The sequence below is a fragment of the Esox lucius genome, chromosome 11, assembly GCF_011004845.1.
Source record: "Esox lucius isolate fEsoLuc1 chromosome 11, fEsoLuc1.pri, whole genome shotgun sequence".
NCBI lineage: Eukaryota > Metazoa > Chordata > Actinopteri > Esociformes > Esocidae > Esox > Esox lucius.
In genome coordinates this window covers 26232093-26254941 of record NC_047579.1, presented here as the reverse complement: position 1 = coordinate 26254941, position 22849 = coordinate 26232093, and the positions used below count along the sequence as shown (strand labels likewise).

The 22849-nt window shown below is 40.3% G+C and overlaps 1 protein-coding gene across 4 annotated transcripts; it reads right to left on the bottom strand.

Annotated features, from left to right (window-relative positions):
* Positions 1-5018: 5018 nt before the first annotated feature.
* On the bottom strand, positions 5019-21502 carry mmd (monocyte to macrophage differentiation-associated). 4 transcript variants are annotated; one of them, XM_020051241.3, is made up of 7 exons: positions 21392-21502; positions 10100-10181; positions 9678-9860; positions 8665-8739; positions 8477-8578; positions 6857-6926; positions 5019-6435 (listed from the first exon to the last, which is right to left on the bottom strand). In XM_020051241.3, the coding sequence occupies exons 2-7, from the start codon at positions 10123-10125 to the stop codon at positions 6232-6234; spliced, it is 660 nt and encodes a 219-aa protein (XP_019906800.2). In that variant the 5' UTR covers positions 10126-10181; positions 21392-21502; the 3' UTR covers positions 5019-6231. The 4 variants fall into 4 exon arrangements, with proteins under 4 accessions (XP_019906800.2, XP_010890007.3, XP_010890009.3 ...); XM_010891705.5 differs by having other exon boundaries at positions 9678-9838; positions 21392-21496; XM_010891707.5 differs by lacking the exon at positions 21392-21502 and adding an exon at positions 13851-14517.
* Positions 21503-22849: the final 1347 nt, after the last annotated feature.

Genomic DNA, 22849 nt, shown 5'->3' with positions numbered 1-22849 from the left:
AGTGTTTGTTTTTCCTTTTTCTTACCTTTTTCTACGTATGATCAGGACTGAGAACTGTTGTACCTGTCCGTTGTCCTCAACCTCATGTTCTTCTAGTGTTGTTTTGAGAGTGATTCTGCTTCGTGAGAACCCTCCCCCCTCTGGAGACACGTCGTGGGAAAGCTTTTGTTATTTTGTATTTGTTTTCTCTTTAGCACCTAGCCTTGGTTCACAGTTGGAGGCATGCTGGATCTTCTGCCCAGTTTGTGCTGTGCGTGAATTGAAATGGTCCTTTTTTGATGTTTCTCTTATTATACTTCAGTTAATATTATACATTTTTTGTCACTATGAGATAGTTTCATCAAATCCTCTAACCTGTTATTGTGATTAATATTGTTCTTGTTTAATTATTTTTAACCTCTCGCAAACCTCATAACTGTACAGTTGACATGGAAAAAACAGTGAATTGTTTTTTGATCAGCCTGAGCAATAACCCTTTCCAAACATATTCTAATTTATTCTACATATTTTTCTCCCCGCACTGATTCCCCAATCCGAGTATTTCTCTGGGTATCCAGAATATCCCACAACCCATCTCGTGTGTCGTGTCACACCACAGTTCTGCTCTATTGCGAGTTGCGCTAGCTTGCATGGTGGTGATGAACAGAGTTCCCTCTCGAATCTCTGTGGTCTGACTACTCCAGCGGGTTCCACCCCCACTACTCAGCTGAACTCTTCTCTGCACTAATCTAATGCGTTCCTCACAATCTGACCCAGCGCAATGTTTCTACTTCCTTAGTCTAATCTGCCTGATATTTATGTACCTTTTCTGTTTGCGGACAGATTCATTCATTGAAATATTCAATTGGTAATTGTTATTACAATGACTTATTTTTTTTGCTGTTGTATTGTTGTTGTTGTTATCATCTTCATTGTTTTTATTTTAATATTTCAGCATGATTTCTCAGAACACAAAACTCAATCTATTCGCAAGTCAGTCTGCGAAAGTGTTTTAATTCTTTCCTTTTTTTAAGCATGATTAACAAGAGTGGTTATTCTAAGAATCAATACAGATTTCTGTAGTCTCTTTTGTAGCTATGTGTTTGCCTTCTCTAAGATGGCTTTATGAATGTAAAAGATGTTGAAAAAGTTGTATGGTGTTGTCCAATACTGTGGTTAACCCAATCAATTTGTTTACTACAGACCAAAAAGATTCAGTACAGATATGATATAGTGGTTATAAGAGATGTTTATATAAAGCTATTTTAAGTTCTTTTTGTACAGTATTTTTCCTATACACTACTGGCTATGTATTTTAAAGACACAGAATCCAGAATAATATTATTAAAGAATACAAATATATTACTAACACTATAACAATATAGCGGTGTTTTCATATATATATATATATATATATATATATATATATATATAATAGTTTTACAGAGATTCATCCAATTCCAGCAGCATCACCCAATATTCTTGGGCATTATTTTAAACACACTCCCTGTTTCCTGGTTATACATCCAAGATGTAGCTGTTAGTAACCTTTAGGGTCCTTTTGTTGTGGAATCATAGCGCTTTAAGATTGAGTCTCACCAACCAACATGAAATGAAGTTGTGAAGACAATGTATGGAATGACCCTAAATCTGTTTCTGTAGGACACACTTGCACAGGAGAGACTACCAACAATGGCTTGCTAATAACTGCCTCCAGTGTCACCACTAGTCTCTCAAGAAGACATATATCATGGTCCTTTTACTAAGTGGATCCAAATATGTCACTTGAGTCTTTTGGTGTTAAAAATTATTTATGTTTACCAGGCCTAGTCATACATGGGTATGAAGTAATATTCCAAGCAAAGTCTATGTTACTATTTTGGACTAAGTCCCAATGGAGAGGTTACTGTAGCTGCTCTTTGATGACTGATGACAATGTAAAGCTTACTAAAATCTCTCTAATTCTGGTATAATAATTAAATGTCAGATATTGTCGTCTTGTGTACATTTCAAAGTAGTTTCTAACCTGTTCCAGACCATGGTTCAGCCAATGCAAGAGGAGAGAGAACATTTTCACAGTGGATAATTGGCCTATGGAGGTGGTTTTTCTTCAGTTTCTATAGCTCAGCCCCAGGTATCAGTTTTGTCACATTTCCATGTTGTTATACTAGTCCTTTGCACGGACATACCATATAATGAAAGAGGATAAAGCCAAAACCAGTACACACATTACCCGCAAACTGTCCTGTAGAGTGATATCACTACCTCACCCATAAATGGAAAAATATTTACCATAATTCTGAGTCTGTTCCAGTGCCTTGAATACATTGACTCTTCCTCAGTTTCTCAGTAACACCATGTGCTCCCACCACACTACTCGGATAGATTGAGATCTAGTGCAGCGAATATATTATATATATATATAAACCATTATTTCAAACACTGCAATGGACTGATTACCATTGTATTCATGGCAACACCAATGGACTGTTTCACAGTGTACAAAGATCCAAAATGAAAGTATTCTGTCTTGTATGTCATAGAATGGCATCCTTTCTGTATGTACTATGTAGAGTCAAATAAAGGAAGTTTAGTTTATTTTTGATGTGTCACACTTGCTTTACTTGGGGCAGTTCTGGAACGGATTACCAATCACGCATAAGTCAGATTGAGATCTTTGTCTCTTTTAAGAAAGTATCATGCATAGTCAAAAAAAAGAAAACGAGCTGAAATGGTGCATGAGCATAGGAGTTTAAAATCAGGTGTAAAAAGCTATACTATCTCAAATCTTTAAATATAAAATTCACTAAAATCAAATGGATCTACTTTCAAGAAGATGGTGCGGCGATGTTAAAGGACTCCTGCCAAGCAGACTATTCTGGTATTGGTGACCTTATTTAAATGGCGTGATATGTGAACAAAAGTACTTAAGAATGTTGCATTTTGATCATGTGAATAACGGCAGGAAAAGATTTTCTGCAAATTTCTCTGCACAATAGAATGTTTGTTAAAATGCATGGAAAGCCAAATGGAGCAGTCTGTCCCTGAGTCAGTAATATGTTCAGACTGTAAATACATTAAGGAAAGCAATGTCACATGACCAACACATCCATGTTCCAGTGGCTTTGTGTGGTTCCTCATCAAGGGGAAATACTTCTATTTTAGGAAAGGTTTGGCTAAGATATTGGAATATACAGCTCTGGAAGCATTCAATTTGCAGTGGTCTCTTAATTTTAACCCTCATGTTCTTCACTCAAAACCTTCCTTTTTGACTTTTTTTGGAAAGGAAAGAAAAAGGTGCAGTGGTCTCTTAATTTTTTCCAGAGCTGTACACTGCTCAAAAAAATTAAGGGAACACCTAATCATCTCAGTATAACACCAAGTCAATAAAACTTCAGGGACATCAATCTGTCCAGTTAAGAAGCACAAATGATTGTGAATCAATGTCACCTGTTTTGGTGCAAATGAAAGCGACAACAGGTGCACTGGAGAGGCAACAGCCAGACAACCCCAAAAAAGGGAATGGTTTTGCAGGTGGTGGCCAAAGACTATTGTTCTCTCCTTATCCTTCCTGACTGATTCTTCTCTAGTTTTGCATTTTGCTAGTGTCCTAATTGTAGTATGAGGCGGTACCTGCAGCCCATTCAGGTTGCACAGGTAGTCCAGCTCCACCAGGATGGCACATCCATATGTGCCGTCACAAGGTTTGCTGTGTCTCCCAGTGCGGTCTCAAGAGCATGGAGGAGAAACCAGGAGAAAGGCCATTACACGAGGAGAGCTGGACAGGGCCATAGAAGGGCATCAGCCCAGCAGCAGGACCGGTATATGCTCCTTTGTGCTAGGAGGAACAGGAGGAGCACTACCAAATTCCTACAGAAAAACCTCCAGCAGGCAACTGGTGTGCATGTTTCTGACCAAACTGTCAGAAACAGACTCCGCGAGGGCCTGATGTCCTCTAGTAGGACCTGTGCTTACAGCCTAGCACCATGCAGCTCGATTGGCATTCACCAGAAAACACCAGAATTGGCTAGTCCACCATTGGCGACCCCTTCTCTTCACAGATGAGTGCAGGTTCACATTAAACACGTGACAGATGTGAGAGTCTGGAGATGCTGTGGTGAAATTTGTGCTGCCTGCAACATCATCCAGCATAACTGGTTTGGCGGTCGGTCAGTAATGGTCTGGGGAGGCATATCTTTGGGAGGGTCCCACAGACCTCCACGTGCTAGTCGACGGTACCCAGACTGCTGTTAGGTACCGGGACCCAACGCCAGACCTTACACTGGTCTGGCGTTGGGTCCCGCCAGACGTTAAGCTGATGCCGTGGGCATCATCCTGGTGCAGGACAATGCCTGGCCTCATGTGGCCAGAATGTGTAAGCAGTTTCTGGATGACGAAGGCATTGATGCAATAGACTGGCCCTCACGTTCCCCAGACCTACACCCAACTGACAGCCTCTGGGACGTTATACATCGGTGCATCCCATGCCGAAAAGTAGCGCCATAGACTGTCCAGCTCACTGCTGCCTTGATCCAGGTATGGCAGGAGTTTCCCCAGGACACCATCCACCATTTCATCAGGAGCATGCCCAGACATTGTCACATTTGGATTTGCTGTGATGAAATTCATGCAAGTTGGAACAGCCTGTGATTTCAATTATTTACATTGATTTTGGTGTGAATATGAATTTTGGTTTCTACTGAGCGTTGTTACATAATTTTGTTCTCAACAAATTACAATGTACAGATTTTGATCTTTAATATATTTACTTCGAGACCTGATGTGTGATTAAGTGTTCTCTTAAGTTTTTTGAGCAGTGTACATTAGGATTCACTAAGGCAGTTTACTATTGAAGAACACTGTCTGCTTTACATTGGCTCTACCATAGACAACAATGTCATCTGATCTGTTTGTAATAATATGCAAATAAAAATACTCTTTGGTGACCTACAGAGGAAACATTTGAATTTCTTCCACTGTGATAACCTATCAGAAGTTAATTACAGTTACACATTTACAAAAAATGCTGAGAAGAAAGCAAAAATGTTGAGGGCATTTATTTTTCAACAAATTAGTGGCCTATTTCTTACAGTGTGAAACTTTATATTATATGTACAGCACCAAAATACCCAGTGGATAAAGTAGATTTAACAAGAAGCAGAGGTTTCCCTTAAAAAGGCCTGAATGGGATTATGTACCAAAACAGAATATACAAATATTACAAAACATTGTGGTAAAGAGCTTAAAACATTTCTGATTGGCCACAATCTTTACCCAAAATCATAGTAGCATCAACAGTTTCTCAACTGAAATGGAAAAGAAGGAAAAATACTCCTTAAAAGAAATGAAAAGTATGGAATTCCATAGCAATAAACATCTGAAACACAACTGGTGAAAATGAACACAAAGTACAGAAATGTAATTGAGCCTGCGAGGAGAGTTTTTAAAATTAGGAAGTGTGTGATATAATGGAACTATGTACTGCACCATGAGTTTGGCAGCAGTCAATCTGTACAGAAGTACATCCCAGATGTACTTTCTAGAAGTTTAGAGAAACTGGAAGACCCATGTTAATTACTACACCAACTTCAACGCTGAGCTGCGGTGGACTTTGTGAGAAACACAAATCGGAGTACTTATTCAACGACATTCCCAGACATAATTTGTGTTTCTTATGATACAAAAGTGCCTCAGAAAAATAAGACTGCACTTAAATAGGGATAAAAATGCAGAATACAGTACTTACATTAGACAAAGTGTCTGAATTACTATTCTTTATCTACAGTGCACATTGACCGTAGAGCGAAACCTCAATTGAATCTCCTTCCAAACTACTGTTCAGTAAGATAAAAATAATCACAAGACACTAAATTATGGAATGTGATACTTTCACGTAAAAAAAAAAAAACAGAATAAATAAAATACTGCCAAATGTATCCTCATGTGCAAAAGATAATTGCAAAATGGTCAAGAAGTAGATTATTTTCATTTGTTTGGGGTACCAACTGAACAAACATTGTACAAAAACAGCATCACAAGCAGCCTTTGTTTGAAATTTGTACAGTCAGGTATGAACCGAAAAACTGCTCCCCACCTTGGTTAGAAAACAGTAAACAATACATGGTCGCTTTTGTAAACTTTTCAGCTGTAGTTACCACTGCTAGCAGTTATGGGACTCTATGTGCTAGTGCCTTGGTCCAGAGGCACAGGAGGGCACCGTACTTCAAGACAGCCAGCCTGACCCGGCGAGGGTCAGGCGTCGCGGATAGTTTCAGCGCGGGGACTCCTGTAGAGGTACTTCCAGATGGCGTAGTAGTGCACGGCTGCAGCCAGCACCACAAACACATGCCAGATGGCATGGGCAAAGGGGATGACCCCGTCCGACTTGAAAAAGACCACCCCCAGGCAGTAGATGAGGCCCCCGCAGGCCAACTCATACAGTCCATCGGTGTTGTTCTGTGGAGAATGTAGTAACATCTAGTTGTGTGACTTAGCATATTGAACTGTAAAGGATGCCTTTAGAGTCTGACTGAACTACCAGAAGAAGACACCAGGGGGCATAATAACATTCTGCTGACCAGTAATCAAGGAAAGGTTGGTGGAGTACCTATGACCACTTGGTTGTGGTGAGGGCTGTTACTAATAATCTATATACTTTGGCACAGTAAAACAGAAATAATAATTTGATTTACAAACAAGAGCACCTCAAGACCTTAGTCATATAAGGTATTTCAGATACTGTAGCTTCAAACCCTGTCAAAGTAAATTAAAGAAGCAGATGCAGATGGCAGCACGGCCAATGTCAACCTGAGAGTGTGGAGGTGATTGGGTAAGGAGATTAATGCACCAATTAATTAAGTAGAATGGAGTACGTTACCATTGATGTCACTACCAATGCAGGGAAAAAACCCATAGTCAAATAGAAGGCAAGCTCAACAACTTTATACCTAAAACAAAGAGACACACCAAATAGTCCATATTAAAACAAAGACCATTTCAAAAGGCTTAATCACAAACAAAACATTGACACTATTAAACAAAACCATGAATTCCCCTAATAAATTAGTATGTACAGGAATTGCAAATGGTTGCCACTACCGAGTTAGACAATCAACAGAAAATGTGGACAAAAAATATAAACCCAGAATTGACCACATACACAATGGGCTAATGAGCTACAAGCATTCACAGCTATTCACGTCCTCTATATTTGTCGTGTTAAAGATTTAATAGAAAATTATGCAAATGTGTTTGACATGAGTCTACACACAATACCTATTAACAACAATGCGAAAACAAGTTTCGAGATTTGTGTCAATTTCGTCTTGAAGTATTCTTAGGTATGCCTTTACCAGCTTTGCACACCTGGATTTGGTCAGCTTTTCCTATTATTCTTTGTAGATCCACTCAAGCGGTCAGATTGGATCGGGAACATTGGTAAACTGCAATCTTCAGGTCTTCCCCACAGATGTCCAATGGGGTTTTGGTCCACACTTTGGCTGGCCCTGTCCAGGACATTCACAGACTTGTCCTAAAGCCACTCCAGTGTTGTCTTGGCTGAGTGCTTTGGGTTGTTGTCCTGCTGAAAGATGAATGTTTGCCCCAGTCTGAGGTCCTGTGCACTCGGGATCAGGATTCTTTAAGCAAGTCTCTATAGGAGCGCTTTCCGTTCAGCCACTCTACCATAAAGACTTGAACGTGGCGCTGAAGAGCTTGTTTTTTTGTCCTTCTGGCAGGTTCTCTCATCTCTGCAAATAAACTCTGACGCTCTGTCAGAGTGGCCATTGGGTACTTTGTCCCCTTCCTGACCAAGATCCTTTGTGCCTGTTACTTTGTTTAGCTGGATAGCAAGCTTGAGGAAGGGTCTTTCTGGTTACAAACTTCCATTTCACAATTATGAAGCCCACTGTGCTCCTGGGATTCAGTTTTGTATAGAACTTTCCCCCCATTTCGACGCCTCAACACGATTCTGTATCTAAGGTCTATGTTCGGTGGACGTCATGGCTTGGTTTTTATTCCGACATGCACAGTAAAGTGTGGGACCTTATATAGACAGGTGTGTGCCTTTCTAAATCCTATCCAATCAATTGAATTTGCCACTGGTGGACTCCAATCAAGTCCTACAGCCATCTCAAAGAAGATAAAAGGAGGAAGTACATGAGCTAAATTTTGAGTTGTCTATCCCGAAGGGTCTGGACAGTTATGCAAATTTCCAAAAACTTATTTTCCCTTATTCAGGTTTTGTTTTAACACTGTTTTTTGCAATCAACTTGCACCAAAAAGTGTGGAGAAAGTCATGGGGTCTGAATACTAAGGCCCTGTATTTATGTAATTCTATTTATCGGCAGAGAGCAAAGAGCAGAGTACAATGGCCCAGTTTCTCAACATTATCACAGTATCCCTGGAGTCCTAGTCTGGACACATTCACTATTCCTCTGACGACTGGGTCGCAAAGAACAAGACAATTCAAATGCAAACGAATAAACAAGGTTCTTACTTTTCATGGTAGTTAAAGACGTATATTGTTCCTGCCACAGCCATCAGCCATATAAACCAACGCATGTGAGCTGTGAGGGGGCCAAGCTCGCGGAGATTCAACCTGGCAAGGAAAACAAATATCACGCGCTCATTTCACATGCTCTGAAACAAAAAGGGGTCCCCATCAAGTACATTGAGAGAACTTACCAAGGTGTGTAGGAGGCGGCAATGAAGAAATAAATGACCACGCGATCACACATATGAAAGCAGTGCTCCACAGACCTGGAATCAACACAAAACATTCATTTTTCTGGAGGGTTGTTGTTATTTTGCCTGCTCCAAACCAGTCCATTTCCTAGATTAGAGCACATGCCCAGCTGCATGACGTTTGGCTACTTTGACAGTTACGCCTTCACCCATTGCTGTATCCAAGTGTTCAGTCTCGGACAGCATCTGTAATGGTGTAGATTGGCTCCGATGTAGAAACAAACACGGTCTCGCAGGTCAAGCACGCACTTGTTTCACTGTTTCATCTATTTGACTAACTAATCAAAAATACAGCATGCAAGTGTGCGCAAACACTGACATTCATGTTGGAAACAAAGCATTTGAAGAGACCCAATAGCACATTTGTAGATGCTCTACTTACTATAACCCTTCAACTTAACTCTTACCATAACACTTATTCTAAACTGAAGTACAGCAAAATGTTGCTTATCAACCAATAGTCTATACTATCAACAAGCTATAAGAAGAGCATCTAACGAAGGGTTAAAAATTATAGTGTTACCATCACGTGCCCTTTTGATTTTCTTGCATTGATTATAAACATCAACAGTTACAGATATTGTCAGTTGCACTCAGTCGTATACACTGCATTTATATGATAACTACATGGTAACTCTTCATCAGGTATTTAACTCAGTCTCAACGCAACTCTGAAGTTTAAATAACTATTTTTGGCAGTGAAATTAATACATTTTGATGGAAAATGTAATATGTTTACAAATAAGATCATTTGAAAGAACACACTCTGCCATTTAGTTATTCAAAATCTGTCACCCACACATTTCAAATAGGTTAATTTCCTTGAATATTCATTTTTTAACAGTTTAGATTCACATTGGCAGAATCATGACAAGGGCCTAGAATTTGGCTACACCAGGCCAGTGTCTATGAATTAGTCTGGAGGGATTCAACACCTTCATCTGCCTCTTTACCTCATATGGCTCTTTTTCCAGGTGATGATGTGGAACACGGTGGAGACCAGGAAGAGAGCACACAGGCCCATGCCGTACACCCAGGCCGTGATCTTCTCCCAGTTGTTGGCTGAGAGCCAGTGCAAAAGGGCCATGCCCACAAATGATGGCCCGATGAGGAGCTGCATGGTACAGACAGGAAGTCTAACAATGAAAGGGGTTCTCTCTATCAGCACGGGGTCAACAGGGTTAAGCATGCGGAAAAACAACAAGCCATGTGTAATCTTAGAGGAACAAAAGCCAAGTTTGAAAAATGATGTAGTCCTGTGGAAAAGTCTGCCAAACTGGTTGCAGGATTTGTTATAACCCTTCTTTTGATTTTGTCTGCTTATATATACCTATATATAACCTATATATAACAGGCCTTAGGACACTGAACTCACCGCGTGAGTATAGCAGTTCGCAGCATGCTCGTAGCAGGTGGGCTGGTATCGGCAGTTAGCAGAGGCCCGGCTGTTCATGAACCTGAAATATATAACAACATGCATCAAGTGATACAGCAGGTAGCTGGGAAGACTGAGTAGCTACTGTTTGAAACTGGTTATCTGACACCTCCCAGGTGGTGTAGTGGTTTAAGGCACATTTTCGTAGCACCAAAATAACCACAACAGTCTATATTTAAGAGTGGGTATGAGGTCCCATTGGTGACGCAAATTGGCAAACAAAAACAGGTATTTTCTGGATCGCGGGTGGTTTGGCCACAGCGCTAACTGGGGCAGACTGGAGGGGAAAAAGTTGATACAATTAGGATTCTCTGTTACTGGTTACAGGGTACGCTTATATTACGACGCAAGGACGGAGTCAGCGGAGTGTTCCCAAGGACGGAGTCAGCGGAGTGTTCCCAAGGACGGAGTCAGCGGAGTGTTCCCAAGGACGGAGTCAGCGGAGTGTTCCCAAGGACGGAGTCAGCGGAGTGTTCCCAAGGACGGAGTCAGCGGAGTGTTCCCAAGGACGGAGTCAGCGGAGTGTTCCCAATGACGGAGTCAGCGGAGTGTTCCCAATGACGGAGTCAGCGGAGTGTTCCCAATGACGGAGTCAGCGGAGTGTTCCCAATGACGGAGTCAGCGGAGTGTTCCCAATGACGGAGTCAGCGGAGTGTTCCCAATGACGGAGTCAGCGGAGTGTTCCCAATGACGGAGTCAGCGGAGTGTTCCCAATGACGGAGTCAGCGGAGTGTTCCCAATGACGGAGTCAGCGGAGTGTTCCCAAGGACGGAGTCAGCGGAGTGTTCCCAATGACGGAGTCAGCGGAGTGTTCCCAATGACGGAGTCAGCGGAGTGTTCCCAATGACGGAGTCAGCGGAGTGTTCCCAATGACGGAGTCAGCGGAGTGTTTCCAATGACGGAGTCAGCGGAGTGTTTCCAATGACGGAGTCAGCGGAGTGTTTCCAATGACGGAGTCAGCGGAGTGTTTCCAATGACAGAGTCAGGGGAGTGTTTCTAATGATAAAGTCAGGGGAGTGTTTTACAGAACATGTGGCAGTGGGGTGGATATCACCACATCTCAATCAACGAGTTTTGAAAGAGAGAAGATGGCCATGTTGGTTTACTTAAATTGAGCAAAACATTTCTGTTAATGCATTTAATCTAAATAAAAAATGTAGATTTAAATTTAGATTGCAATCAAAGACACTTATGGTACTCATATTGGTAGCACAATATTGCCAAATGCAGGTCAGTTAAAATCTCATTGTGTTGTTAAATAGGCTCATATGGAAAATCTGTTCCCAGTTTCAAACTGTAGCTAGACTAAGAGATTATAATTATTTCTGGGTTAGTTCTTCTTTGTTCGTGAACCATTACACCATACTGAGTGATAGAGGCAAGGAAATTACATAATAGATGGTGCAATTCAGAGATAAATATTGCTTCAAGCAACAATGCAGGTGTTCAAGCTGTGGGCCCATTTTGTCGCCATCTGGATATATTGGTCTTTGACATTCAAAGACATAATTCTGTACTCAACTATGCTTGCCAAGTATCATAATTAATATGATACTTGGCAAGCATAGCAGTCTGGGGCCCCCTTGGCCAGTCGGGGGCCCTAAGCAGCCGCTTATATCGCTTATGTCTAGGGCCGGCCCTGCATACATGCATGTTATGAGTGTACATATGTGATGTATCCATGAATGTTGACTTCATGTATGTTATGTTTGTGTCCAACCCATTTTCCAGAACTTTATCTTCAACAATATAGCCGTTATGAGCCAATGAGCATGCATGTGTTTTCCTGTCCAATTGCACTCCCATGTTGGCAAACCTAAACATAATTCACAGATTAGCTGAACTAATTTTCAATGACCGAAGAATCAGTATGCTAATATTATTAATAATAATTAAAGAAATATAATAGGGTTTCACCAGCTTTGCAGCTTGAACCCCTGTAGACAGCATCAATGCCCGAGTTCAGTGTTTGCACTGTAGTGCCACTCACAGGACAAATTTGACACATTATCCTGAGATAAACTCCTTTTGGACACCTTACCGTAGTACAAAAGTACCAAATAGAAGAACTCAACATCAAATCCATCATGCAATTAGGTATTGGATATGTTTTGGATCATTTTCAATTATGTTGAATCCTTTTAAACCTCTTCTCCAGAGCCACAGGACAAATGTACACCACAATTTGTACACATCATTTATGTATGCATGTTTAAAAATATAAATTTTATTGTATTGTAACTCAAACAGTAAGGCCACTATAAGCGTCAAACATTGGGTTAAACTTGTTACAACACCTTGTGGCAAACCTGAATGTGCTCGCATATGTTTGATTCTTGAGCGTTTTGGAACATGTTCATCACTTTTTGTAATTCAGGACCAGAACTACATTATTTCTTAGTTTATGACTTGTTGACTGAATTACTAGGTGTGACAGACAAAAAATATTGCATTGAGAGACCTTGGTCCATTAGCCTCTTAGACCAGGTAAATCTACAACACCTTACCACACACCAACCCAATCAAATGTTTGGCTTGGCTGAAGTTCAAAATGATGGTTGCTACATTGTCTTCAGTTATATTATGGAACACAATTTCAAACTTTACATGATTTTCTTAGAATTAATTTAGTAATCAATTTTAATAGAAACTTCTTTCTATTCATGGAAATATATTTAGACAGACAGATAATGAACTAGTACCTTGCCCGATGCAAAAGCTAATGTCATTACAGCAAGCAGCCTCATCTACTTAAACGTTGCTTGAACCGACCGGGTCCAAACACCAAATCAGAGAGAGCATTGCTTACTGTAATAGCATGTGAAAGAGATATGTAAGGAAACGTCTTAGTACCGGGAGCCAGAGCTCCATTCAAAGTTCACAATAGTGCATCATGTGCAAACAATTGCACTCTGTTGTGGCACCACTATGTGGCCAAGGATATGGAAAGTGTTATCTGCGTTTCTGTGCCATTAAAGTATCTGTTCCAGCGAGGGCAGAGCATTTACGCAATGTAGTCAATTTCCATGCAATTAATGTCCTCAACCCTCTTGATGATCCAGCTGAAGACCTGTATGGACCAACCAATGACTGGGAAATAAGGAGTATCAGCTAATCATGATGCAAATCACACTAAAATCGACTACATTAAAATAGCTGATTTCTTCAATTGCAATAGCAATGAAGGAATGTGTTGTCGCAGAAATCACATAACACATCTTCGTGATGTGTCCTTTACCATCCTTTACCAAGGCATATGAGGTTTCATCCTCATATGCCTTGTCACTGGAATGTAAAACACGATCATCAACCTGGCAGAATAAATAACAGCTAGAACAAATACAATAATATTATTGTTTTACTGCAGAACCCCTAAATAGCATTAAAAAGGAACAAAACAGGATACTTGCAACTCGATTGTTTTTTCGGGGGAGGGTTTAGTTTAATGATTGGCCAAATGTGGCAACTTGTTTGATCGAATTGAAGTATGGTAGTGAGCTACGTATCGCATGTTGTAATATAGCCATGTGTCTTATTCATCCATGCATAAAGAGCAGCAATCCATGATGCTCTCAGAGTGAATGCCATTATCATTGAACGCCAGCGTAGATTGCTACCTTCACAAGCTAGGTTCAGTAGCAAGCCAACAGCATACAAACACTATGTGACTGTCAACTTTCAACTAACCTACCTTTGAAGTGTGTTCACTCTCTTCATGTCAACGCCTTCAAAAAAAGATGAACGGGGAATCAGGAAGCAATCTTACTTAACCACGGTCAAATAGTATTAGTTAATAACGCTAACTGGGCCTCAAGCTAATCAATGCTCTGGCTCTGTAGAGATACCCGGACACAGTCCAAAGCAATACAACAATAACACTATTTTAGTCTTTTTCTTAGTACCATTATGTAAAACAAATATTAATTAGCTAGCTTCAATCGATTAAATAGTTTCATTTAGCAGGACACTCGTACTGCACCCACTATACACCCCAGCGTTGTTCCAATTCTCGAATGAAACGTGTTTTCCCCTCCCCTTGTAAAAATATTTTGAATGGCGGATGCTTGAACCAATAATGGCCCTAAAAATGTAGAACATTGTTCTATCAGACCAATCCAAGACAAAGCCGGTCTCATTACAATGTGGGTGGGTGGGTGGAGGAGGTGTCAACATCTGTCACACCATGATAGACATTTCGTAAGAAAGAATACGAGAGTTGTGTTAATGCATAGCCCGGCAGAAGCGGGTTTTTGAAGCGGGTTTTCGACATTAAGACAAGCGTCCAAGAGAATAGGCTAGGTGGCCCGCTTTGAGATCACCGCCAAAACTGCTCAACACAAAAGAAGGATGTCAGTGGGCACGTAATAGGGCTGTTTACAGATAATTAATCGAATTTTACTGTCGTCAAACGCATATCTGATTTGTCGAAAGAAAAGGGAATTCGTAAAAATGTGTATAGCCATGCTCTTTTGAATAGGTGTTTTTAAAAAGGCTATAGGTGTTTCAAAACTAGGTATGAATTATTTGAGAGAGAAGCATGTAGGCTATACTAGGCCTAAATGATTGTCTTCGCTCAAGTCGTCAGAATGCGATTTCGCTTTCAGTGATCAAAGCAGACCACACAGAATGGTTTTCGTTTCAAACAAAACGGATCGCCCCTTCAAAACCAGTTGTCTGAAAAATAGAACTCCCCCAGTCATTGGTTTTGTTTTAGCCGGCGCCCCCAAAAAACATTGCATTCTGTTCCCAGTAGTTTACAATATCTGTCACATGAAGTGCAGTGTCATACATTTAATCAAGACGGCTAACACCGTCTTATTTTCTCAGGGCCAATAAATGTAGCCTAATTGGACAATAATGCATGTCCTTAATGCGCATGTATAATAAATGCACTGAGATTAATCTCTTACGCAAAAATAATATATGGTAATACATATATACAAATATATTTAAATACTTTGGTAAATATATCAAAGAATCATGTCTCTGCATTGTCTTCTAATATAAATAACAGTAAAAAGTGTATAGGATAAACTACCGTGTAGGCTATAGAATGTCTGGACAGGGCACCTAGGGTACATCCTTCTTTTAAAATGTTTTTTCTTCACGAATATTTAAATATATAAAAACCATATGTTGAAATAAATGAATATGGACAAAACTATAATTTTCAATATATTTTCATACATACATTCAAATATGTCATTTAAATAGATTTTGCCTAAATACACATTTTTTATATATATATTCCAATATAGTCTGTTACTTTGTTTTGCCTATGGGATGCAACGTGTTTTCAGATAACATTTTTACTCCATCCCAATGAGTAAATGAGCTGTGTTCTATTGACACTATTTTGAATTGCACATCAGCAAGGTATCTGATGAGACTTCGAGTTAACAGTGACAGTGTTGTAACTCGACCATTCAGGAACCCGTTAGATAACACGCCAAATTGCTGTTTACATAAGACCTTAAGTGCGATATCCAGGCTTAATGAGTTTCAAAATGGAAACATGTCAGCAGTTTCTTTCCATCTGATTTTACAACCAGAGTGCAGCATAAGCTCATACTGACCCAACTTCACTCTGGTGGCGATGCACGTCACCCTTCATAAACATTAATAACCAGCATATGCATGCAAATGGAGATAATATTCCCAAATCTATCTAGTTTAAATGTTTGCATTAACTCAAAGTATTTGGGGAAACATGCAAAACCAACCCCTTATGTCATTTCTGTACAGAAGGTTAAGCCTTTAAGTATGATTTCATCTCTCTGGTTTTATAAAAAGTTGTAAGGCTAAAGGATTATAAAAGTTAACCTGGCCTGAAATGTATTGAACATAATTCATGAAAGTAAAATCCACTTCTTGCACAAGATACTATCCCAAGGGTAAACTACAGCACCTGACGAATGATTTGTCCAGTTCAGGAGTTATTGTTCATCAGCTGTGGAAACATAGCTGAGATTTTGGGTGGCAGGCTCTACCCTGTCTTTCCAGGTGTATATGAAACATGAAACACCTTCCAACTGAAGTTGGCCTTAAGGGAGGGAAATGATCATTACATGGGAGTTTAAATTATGTCATCTTTTGAAACTAGCAAATCAAAATACTCTAAGGTGTTGCATAAAAGGGAGTGGCATTTCTGAAGTTTGATCATGGGAACAAACACTTTGACAACATCCAGCCTAGCTTGTGCCAGCCACTTCAAACTCATCATACAAAAATACTGCAATATTTTAATGAAGCAAGAACAGCCTTGTTACATGTTATTAGTAAGGATTTATTTCTGTTGACAGTAAATTTATTCTACATATTTACTCAGTGTAAATACACAGGGCACCTTTGTCTTTCCCATGAACCACTTACACACTTTAACATTGATATTTTAAAAGGTCTTGTGACTTAGCAACGTCGTTTCAACTGTACATGATCCCTTACAATGTGAGGCCAGTTGCATACTGTTTTGTTTTTCATAAAATGTAGTATGTGTTCGTGAAATATAATACATATCAAATTAAATAGGTTCTAGATACCATGAATTAACCAACACTCCCTTGGCCTAAAACTTGTGTTTATACAGAGTACAAGGCAAATGAATTTACTGCACAGATACGCTTACAAAGTAGTTTTTCTATAAGTTGGACTGTCTTGATATCATATACAAAATGACATTGATTTTCCCTAGGGGCTATGCCATTGTCATTCTGATTATTGTTTGAACACTTTCTAGGATTACATTTCGTTGTAAATGTAGTGTGAAACCTTGGGTATACTTGTGAACATTTTGCTAAAACGATTAGTTTTAATCGTTAGTCTAAAATTGCTAGCTACTGCCAAAATTACACACCACACACCTTTGATATGTGGACTTATATTTACTGTGGTATTGTATTGATGGTACTGTTGTCACCTCCTTGCAAATGAAGATGAAGAATTAATGTAATAAAAAGCTTGGGCCAATGCCTTTCTTCCACCTTCACAAATGCACTGCAATAGGGAATAATAATCATATACATCAATACACTTATAGCTAACCCTTTTTAATCCTAGGTCGATCTGTGATATTAGGTATTTCTGTGAACTTAGGTTCATCTGTTATATTAGGTCTTTTGACCATGTTACAATCTTTACATGGTACAGTCATGGCCAAAGTATTGACACTCTAGCCCAGAGTGTGCCCAACCCTGTTCCTAGAGATCTACTGTCCTGTTTGTTTTCTCTCCTGTTTTGCTCACCTAATTCTAATTATTAGTTGGATGAAAAGCAAACTCAGGTTAGACACAAATGGGATTGAAGAGAAAACCTACAGGACAGTAGATCTCCAGGAACAGGGTTGGGCAGCCCTTCTCTTGCCCATTAAATAACTTGCACTGTCTCTAATCTACTTTTAAATAAGAAAATAAACAAAAATCGCAACGACAAACTTGACATGCTCACTATTGCCAAGGATGAGCTTCTGCACATTGGTACTGGCAGTTTGTTTCACTCTTCTTGTGCAAACCAGTTCTCTTAGCTTTCTGACACTCGTTTCAACATTGTGCTTCAAAAGGCTTTTGCATTCTCCAGTTCAAACAAAACAGTGCTATAGTCAGCAAAGCAATCCCAAAACGTCACTGAACCTCAATGTTTGACTGCAGGGTAAGAGTTCTTTTATTTGAATCTTCTTTGTGTTTTATGTAGACATAATGATGGTGTGCTTTACCACACGGGTGTAAATTGGACTCATCTGTCCACAGTCAATTTCCCCTGAAGAACTGCGGCATGTTCAGGTGTGTTTTGGCAAATTACAGTCCGGCTTCCGCATCTCTCTCAGCGGTGGGTCTCCTACCATGCAAATCCCTTTCAACAGGTAAATACAATTGTACCTTGTGTCTGAAGGTCAAACCACATCTGTGTTGCAGCTGATCAAGGTGCTTTCTCCATCCTATCGAACTATCCTTCCGTTTGATCTTCCATCAAATTCTCTTGCAGCCATTTCCAAGGGGGTTGGATACAGTGGCATGGGCCTTAAACGTCTTGATAACTTACATACGGTGGAAACAGGAACATCAAGGTCTCCCAGGATAGCCTTGAGACTGTTCACACTTGGCTGCAATCCTGTCGGGCCTCAGATAATTCTCTGGGTGTCTTTCTTATCTCCATCCTCATTGTGGAATGCACAATGACACAAAACAAAAGAATGAGTCCCTTGCTCCATTTAAAATTGTTGAGTGGGTGATTTTCATATTGCATGCACCTGAAACTCACCACAGGAAGATAATCGCCTGCTTGAAATGTCTAAAAAAATTCTTGAAAGTGCCAATAAATTGTCTGAACAACTTTGTTGAATAAGGTAAGATTTGGTACATTATTCCAACTTGTTGGTTTTGTTCAACTGCAATACAAAAAAATACATATGTGGATACCAAATGGAATTCGAGACTGTATTCCTTTCATGCTGTCAACCCAGGTTTACTACCTGTTCTTTCTGTTTGCAGCATGTTTTAAATGTTTTTATTTGGCCTACGTTTTCTACACAGACCATCAATTAAAAAACAAATGCAACCGTGTGATGACAATGTTATTCAATAAAGTTTAAAGTGCCTTAATGGTTTAACTATTATTTTGCTGGACACCATTACCTATGCTCCAGCATTGTGGCAAGTTCTAGTAGGTTAACAAAAATGAGAAAAGCTAGCAGTTAGCTTTTTCAGATCTAAGAATCACTTAGGTACAGTAATATGTTAAGCATTTGACAACATGTCACACTGTCTAATAACAGAGTCTGCATGTTACCTATTAAATTGATTGTTTCAAATATTCGCCATAGTTTGGGACCCGAGTTTGAAACCCTCGGCATAGGCCTATATGCACATATCAGGCAACGCTGTTACAAAAACATCCGTACCCACAGTAAGACAGACAGTGGGACTATACACAGGATCATAGAGGCTTTATGAAGACACGTGATGCCGGGGTTAAACAGCTCGGTAATTGGCTTACTGTTTCAGGCTGGAGTGCACCACCTCTAAAAGGGAAGACAGGGAATTACAACACAATGGATGACAATAACAAGCCTTAAAAAAGGAATTTCACAATTCACAGTTAGAACACTGGTGGATTACGTCGATAGTCTCTGCATAAAGGCATGAGTGGCGCCTTACAACTTACTAAAACATTAGCGTGACATCACTATTTACCATTGGAACCGCACTTACAAGTGTTTACAAATAATTGTAACATTGTGATTTTTGTGACAATTTGGGCCTTTGTCCTGAAACGTGTTGTCTTTTTTAAAAGGTTGAAATCATTTGGTTCCATATTGTGGATTCTTAGACTGGGTCCCTTCGGGACTCAATCTTGGTGGTAATGCTTTTTAAAGCTTAATACTCAGCTGAACATGATCCTTTCAGATTGCTAGAGATTATCTGAAGCATATCTCTTGGAATCTCTTCTTTTCAGCTTTTGAGAAATATTTTTTTTATGCTTCAAGGAATCTGTTTCTATCAGAATCCGATAAGCAGATAGTTTGGTACTGTACTGTTGGTGTTCTACTGTAACTTCCTCATAGAGGTATTTGTAGTAGGTTTGCCAGCTCAGGGCAAGGTGCATGAATAAAGCATTTCTAAGAACCAGACTAAAGTACGCTAATTTGTTTACGTAAGTCCAATGGGCAAAGCTCTTTTGATGTGTACAGGTGCTGGTTTTGGCAGTGACTACTACAGGTCATAGTAGTACTGGTTTTGGCCATAACAACAGAAAAAAAAGACAACTCAAGAATCTCATATACACCGGCAAATGGGAAGTGCCAGTCATAAGAAAATGTATAAAAACCGGAATCAGACCATTAGACCTGACATTAAGGATAAGTGTTGGTCTGTTAAGAATAATGATTTTTACGCCACTCTGTACCCCCTTATCATTTTCCTTTTTCCTTTTCAATCTCTGCACTCATTGGGCAATCTAGTGAATGACATCCTTTTGGCAGCCATACAAATAAAATGCGTGTGGTACTTTTGATCGTCACGGGACGTGTAGGGCTGACCTACATAATGACTAGTTTGACGCTCAGGAATACAATGTTCCCATCATATCTGTCTCAAGAGGTTTACCCAGTCACTGCGTGGCATTTGCTCTGTGTCACGGAGAGCAACAGGGGAACATCCCCAGGCCGCCTGGACCACGCCGTCAGGAAACTGGCACGCGTGTGCTGCCAACTCCTCTATCAGCATTAGATTGTGCAGCTCTTTGTTGGAAATGTCGATGTGATGTTTACACACCCTGATATGACCCAGCCAATATCAAAAGTAATCACTATTTAGAAAGGATAGTTATTGTGCTTAACAACGGGAGAAGTGGATAGCAAGTGTGTGTAGTGTCATTATTCATAAGGGCATGTTTGTTCAGGAATCTAGTACACACAGAGTTACTACAAAAAACTGTAAGCACTTGAAAAAGAGTACACAGCAACTGAATGTGTTACTTTGACCATTTGTTTCTTTAATATAGTTTGGAATTATCTTGTTAACTACAGTATATAAATAATTACTTATCATGTTTTTATGTACTTCTATACATTTATCAACTTGCAGTTTGACTTAATTCAGCCAAACACATGCCATGGCATCAGAGTCAAAGGGTTAGTAGCTACTACTGTGAATGGGTTTCTCATGGTGATTGGACGAGTGATTAAGGAAGCATGTCTCAAAAGATGATAAAGTGTGCCGCACAGGAGATAACCCTGAGGAAGTGACTTCACTTCACCTCCGTGGCTGAACTGTGGAAGATTACTTTATTGAGACTGAGCACTCTCCGTTTATATAATTGTCTCCCTTAGTTTGCCGATAAACAAGATGCTACAGCTACAAGGAAATGGGAGGCAATCTGAAAATACACAGGCACACTTTGTATTAACCTTGTAATTGAGTGTCACGATTCATGAAAAAGGTCTACCAATAAACATTCAACAAAGTAGTGAAGCAAGACGACACTGACAGGGGAAAAATAAGTCACTCTTTAAAAGTTTTATATGAAAACTGCCTGTATGTATTACATTTAAACAGATTATGTTCACTTGCATTTCCCTCTCAAACAACCAGTAGGTCGACAGAGGCTGAATGTCGCGCTGATTATCAATTTTGATTTTCCCTTTGGCTACCTATTCAAAACAAGCTATCTTAAGAGAGATTTCACACTGATTGATCAACACTACACGCGTTCAACACTTCACATGTAGAGTCGTCTTACCGTCGCAGACGGGTCTTTTGCGGGTCAAATCCTAGCATTTTCCCGACCACCAGAAAAAACAGTCTCAAAAAAGTGAATTTATATACAGATAGAAAAACAACAACATATGTACAAAATATGATCCCTCTTGTGACAGTTCCAGACAGAGTCCTTCAGCACCCGTTAGACCATTGTGCTCTTCTTCTCCCTGAAGTCCGGACTGGGCTGGGGCTCGTATGAGGTGACCATACTGGCCTGGTCCCAGCGGTGCTGTTGTGGGGAAGGAGTCTGCTGCATCACCACCAGTCGGATGGGCGACTGGGTCGGAGCAGGGTCCGGCGCGTACTCCTTGGTTGGATCCTTGCCTCGGCAGTCGTACATTATGCAAGATATCAGGAACACCAGGAGCAAGATAACATAGCTGGCGATGAGGATGCAGAGGTTTAAAGTGACAGGGTCGATCTCGGAGTAGTTTTCCAGAAAGCCCATGGTAGCTGCTTCATGCTGTGCGGCCCACGGGCCTGGAGGAAACAGGTGGTGGACGGGGGGATGAGCAGATGACGGTTGCCTTCAGTGGGACCGGAATCACTGTACTATCCTGTGACAGCAGGACTTTCTCTCTATTGCTCTGTCCTCGTCAATCTATTCTCGTCAATCTCCTCTCTCTTTCTCTCTCTCTCTCTCTCTCTGTCAGATCAGAGTGGATATGTGGCTTTGTGGTAAAAATACTTTAATCCATGCCACTCCTCCAACCTTGAATTTCTGTGATCAATGATTAAAGCTGCTCAGTTTAAGCCTCAGTTGTAATTTCAACAACTGAATCCCGAACAGGATTCTGCCTATTTAGAAGGACATTGTTAAAAGCTTGTGTTATATCACCAGAATCTGTTTATCAAGGGCATATTAATTTGGGAAACAGCACGGATTTAGAGAATTAACGGAAATAGCAGGGTGGCGAAAGACCGCCTGTTAATAGTATAAGTATGAACATGTGTGTGACGCATGAGTGTGGTGCACTGTCTGCCCGCCTGTTTGTCTGTCCGTCCGTCCGACCGACTGTGCGTCTCTCTGTATGTGTAATAGTGTAATCTTAATCTTGATTGTGAGTGGGGATTGAGAGCGAGCGCCATCTGGCTAAATAGAGGCCAGCGAGGGAGACTAAAAAGCTACTCAGAAAATGTTGCCAAAAGCTTACTTCCATGTGAAAGACGGTTCTTTGACTCATATTTTCCCTGTTAAGTATCAGCGTTAGCATACGGCGGTGCACACGCGTGTGACAAGGTTCAGGTCTCTTGCGGTTCCCTGAGGGTTGACACAGTTGTGGAAGGCTGCCGCTGAAAAGGCATCAGAGACTGGATTAACGGAGCTGAAAGCGTCTCCCGGAGGTCAATAATCTGAACTGACGCATGTCTATTAGGCAGTGCCATTTCCAATTTCTGAGGAAACTTCACACACTGGAGGAGAGAGCTTCCACCTCAA

Bases quoted from the DNA above. Each gene is read 5' to 3' on its own strand.
- mmd (XM_010891705.5), bottom strand. From the start codon at position 21,429: ATGCTAGGATTTGACCCGCAAAAGACCCGTCTGCGACG. The intron at 10,182-21,391 runs GTAAGACGACTC...TATATATTTCAG, and splicing joins CAAAAGACCCGTCTGCGACG to GTTCATGAACAGCCGGGCCT. The intron at 9,839-10,099 runs GTGAGTTCAGTG...TGTACCATGCAG, and splicing joins CGAACTGCTATACTCACGCG to CTCCTCATCGGGCCATCATT.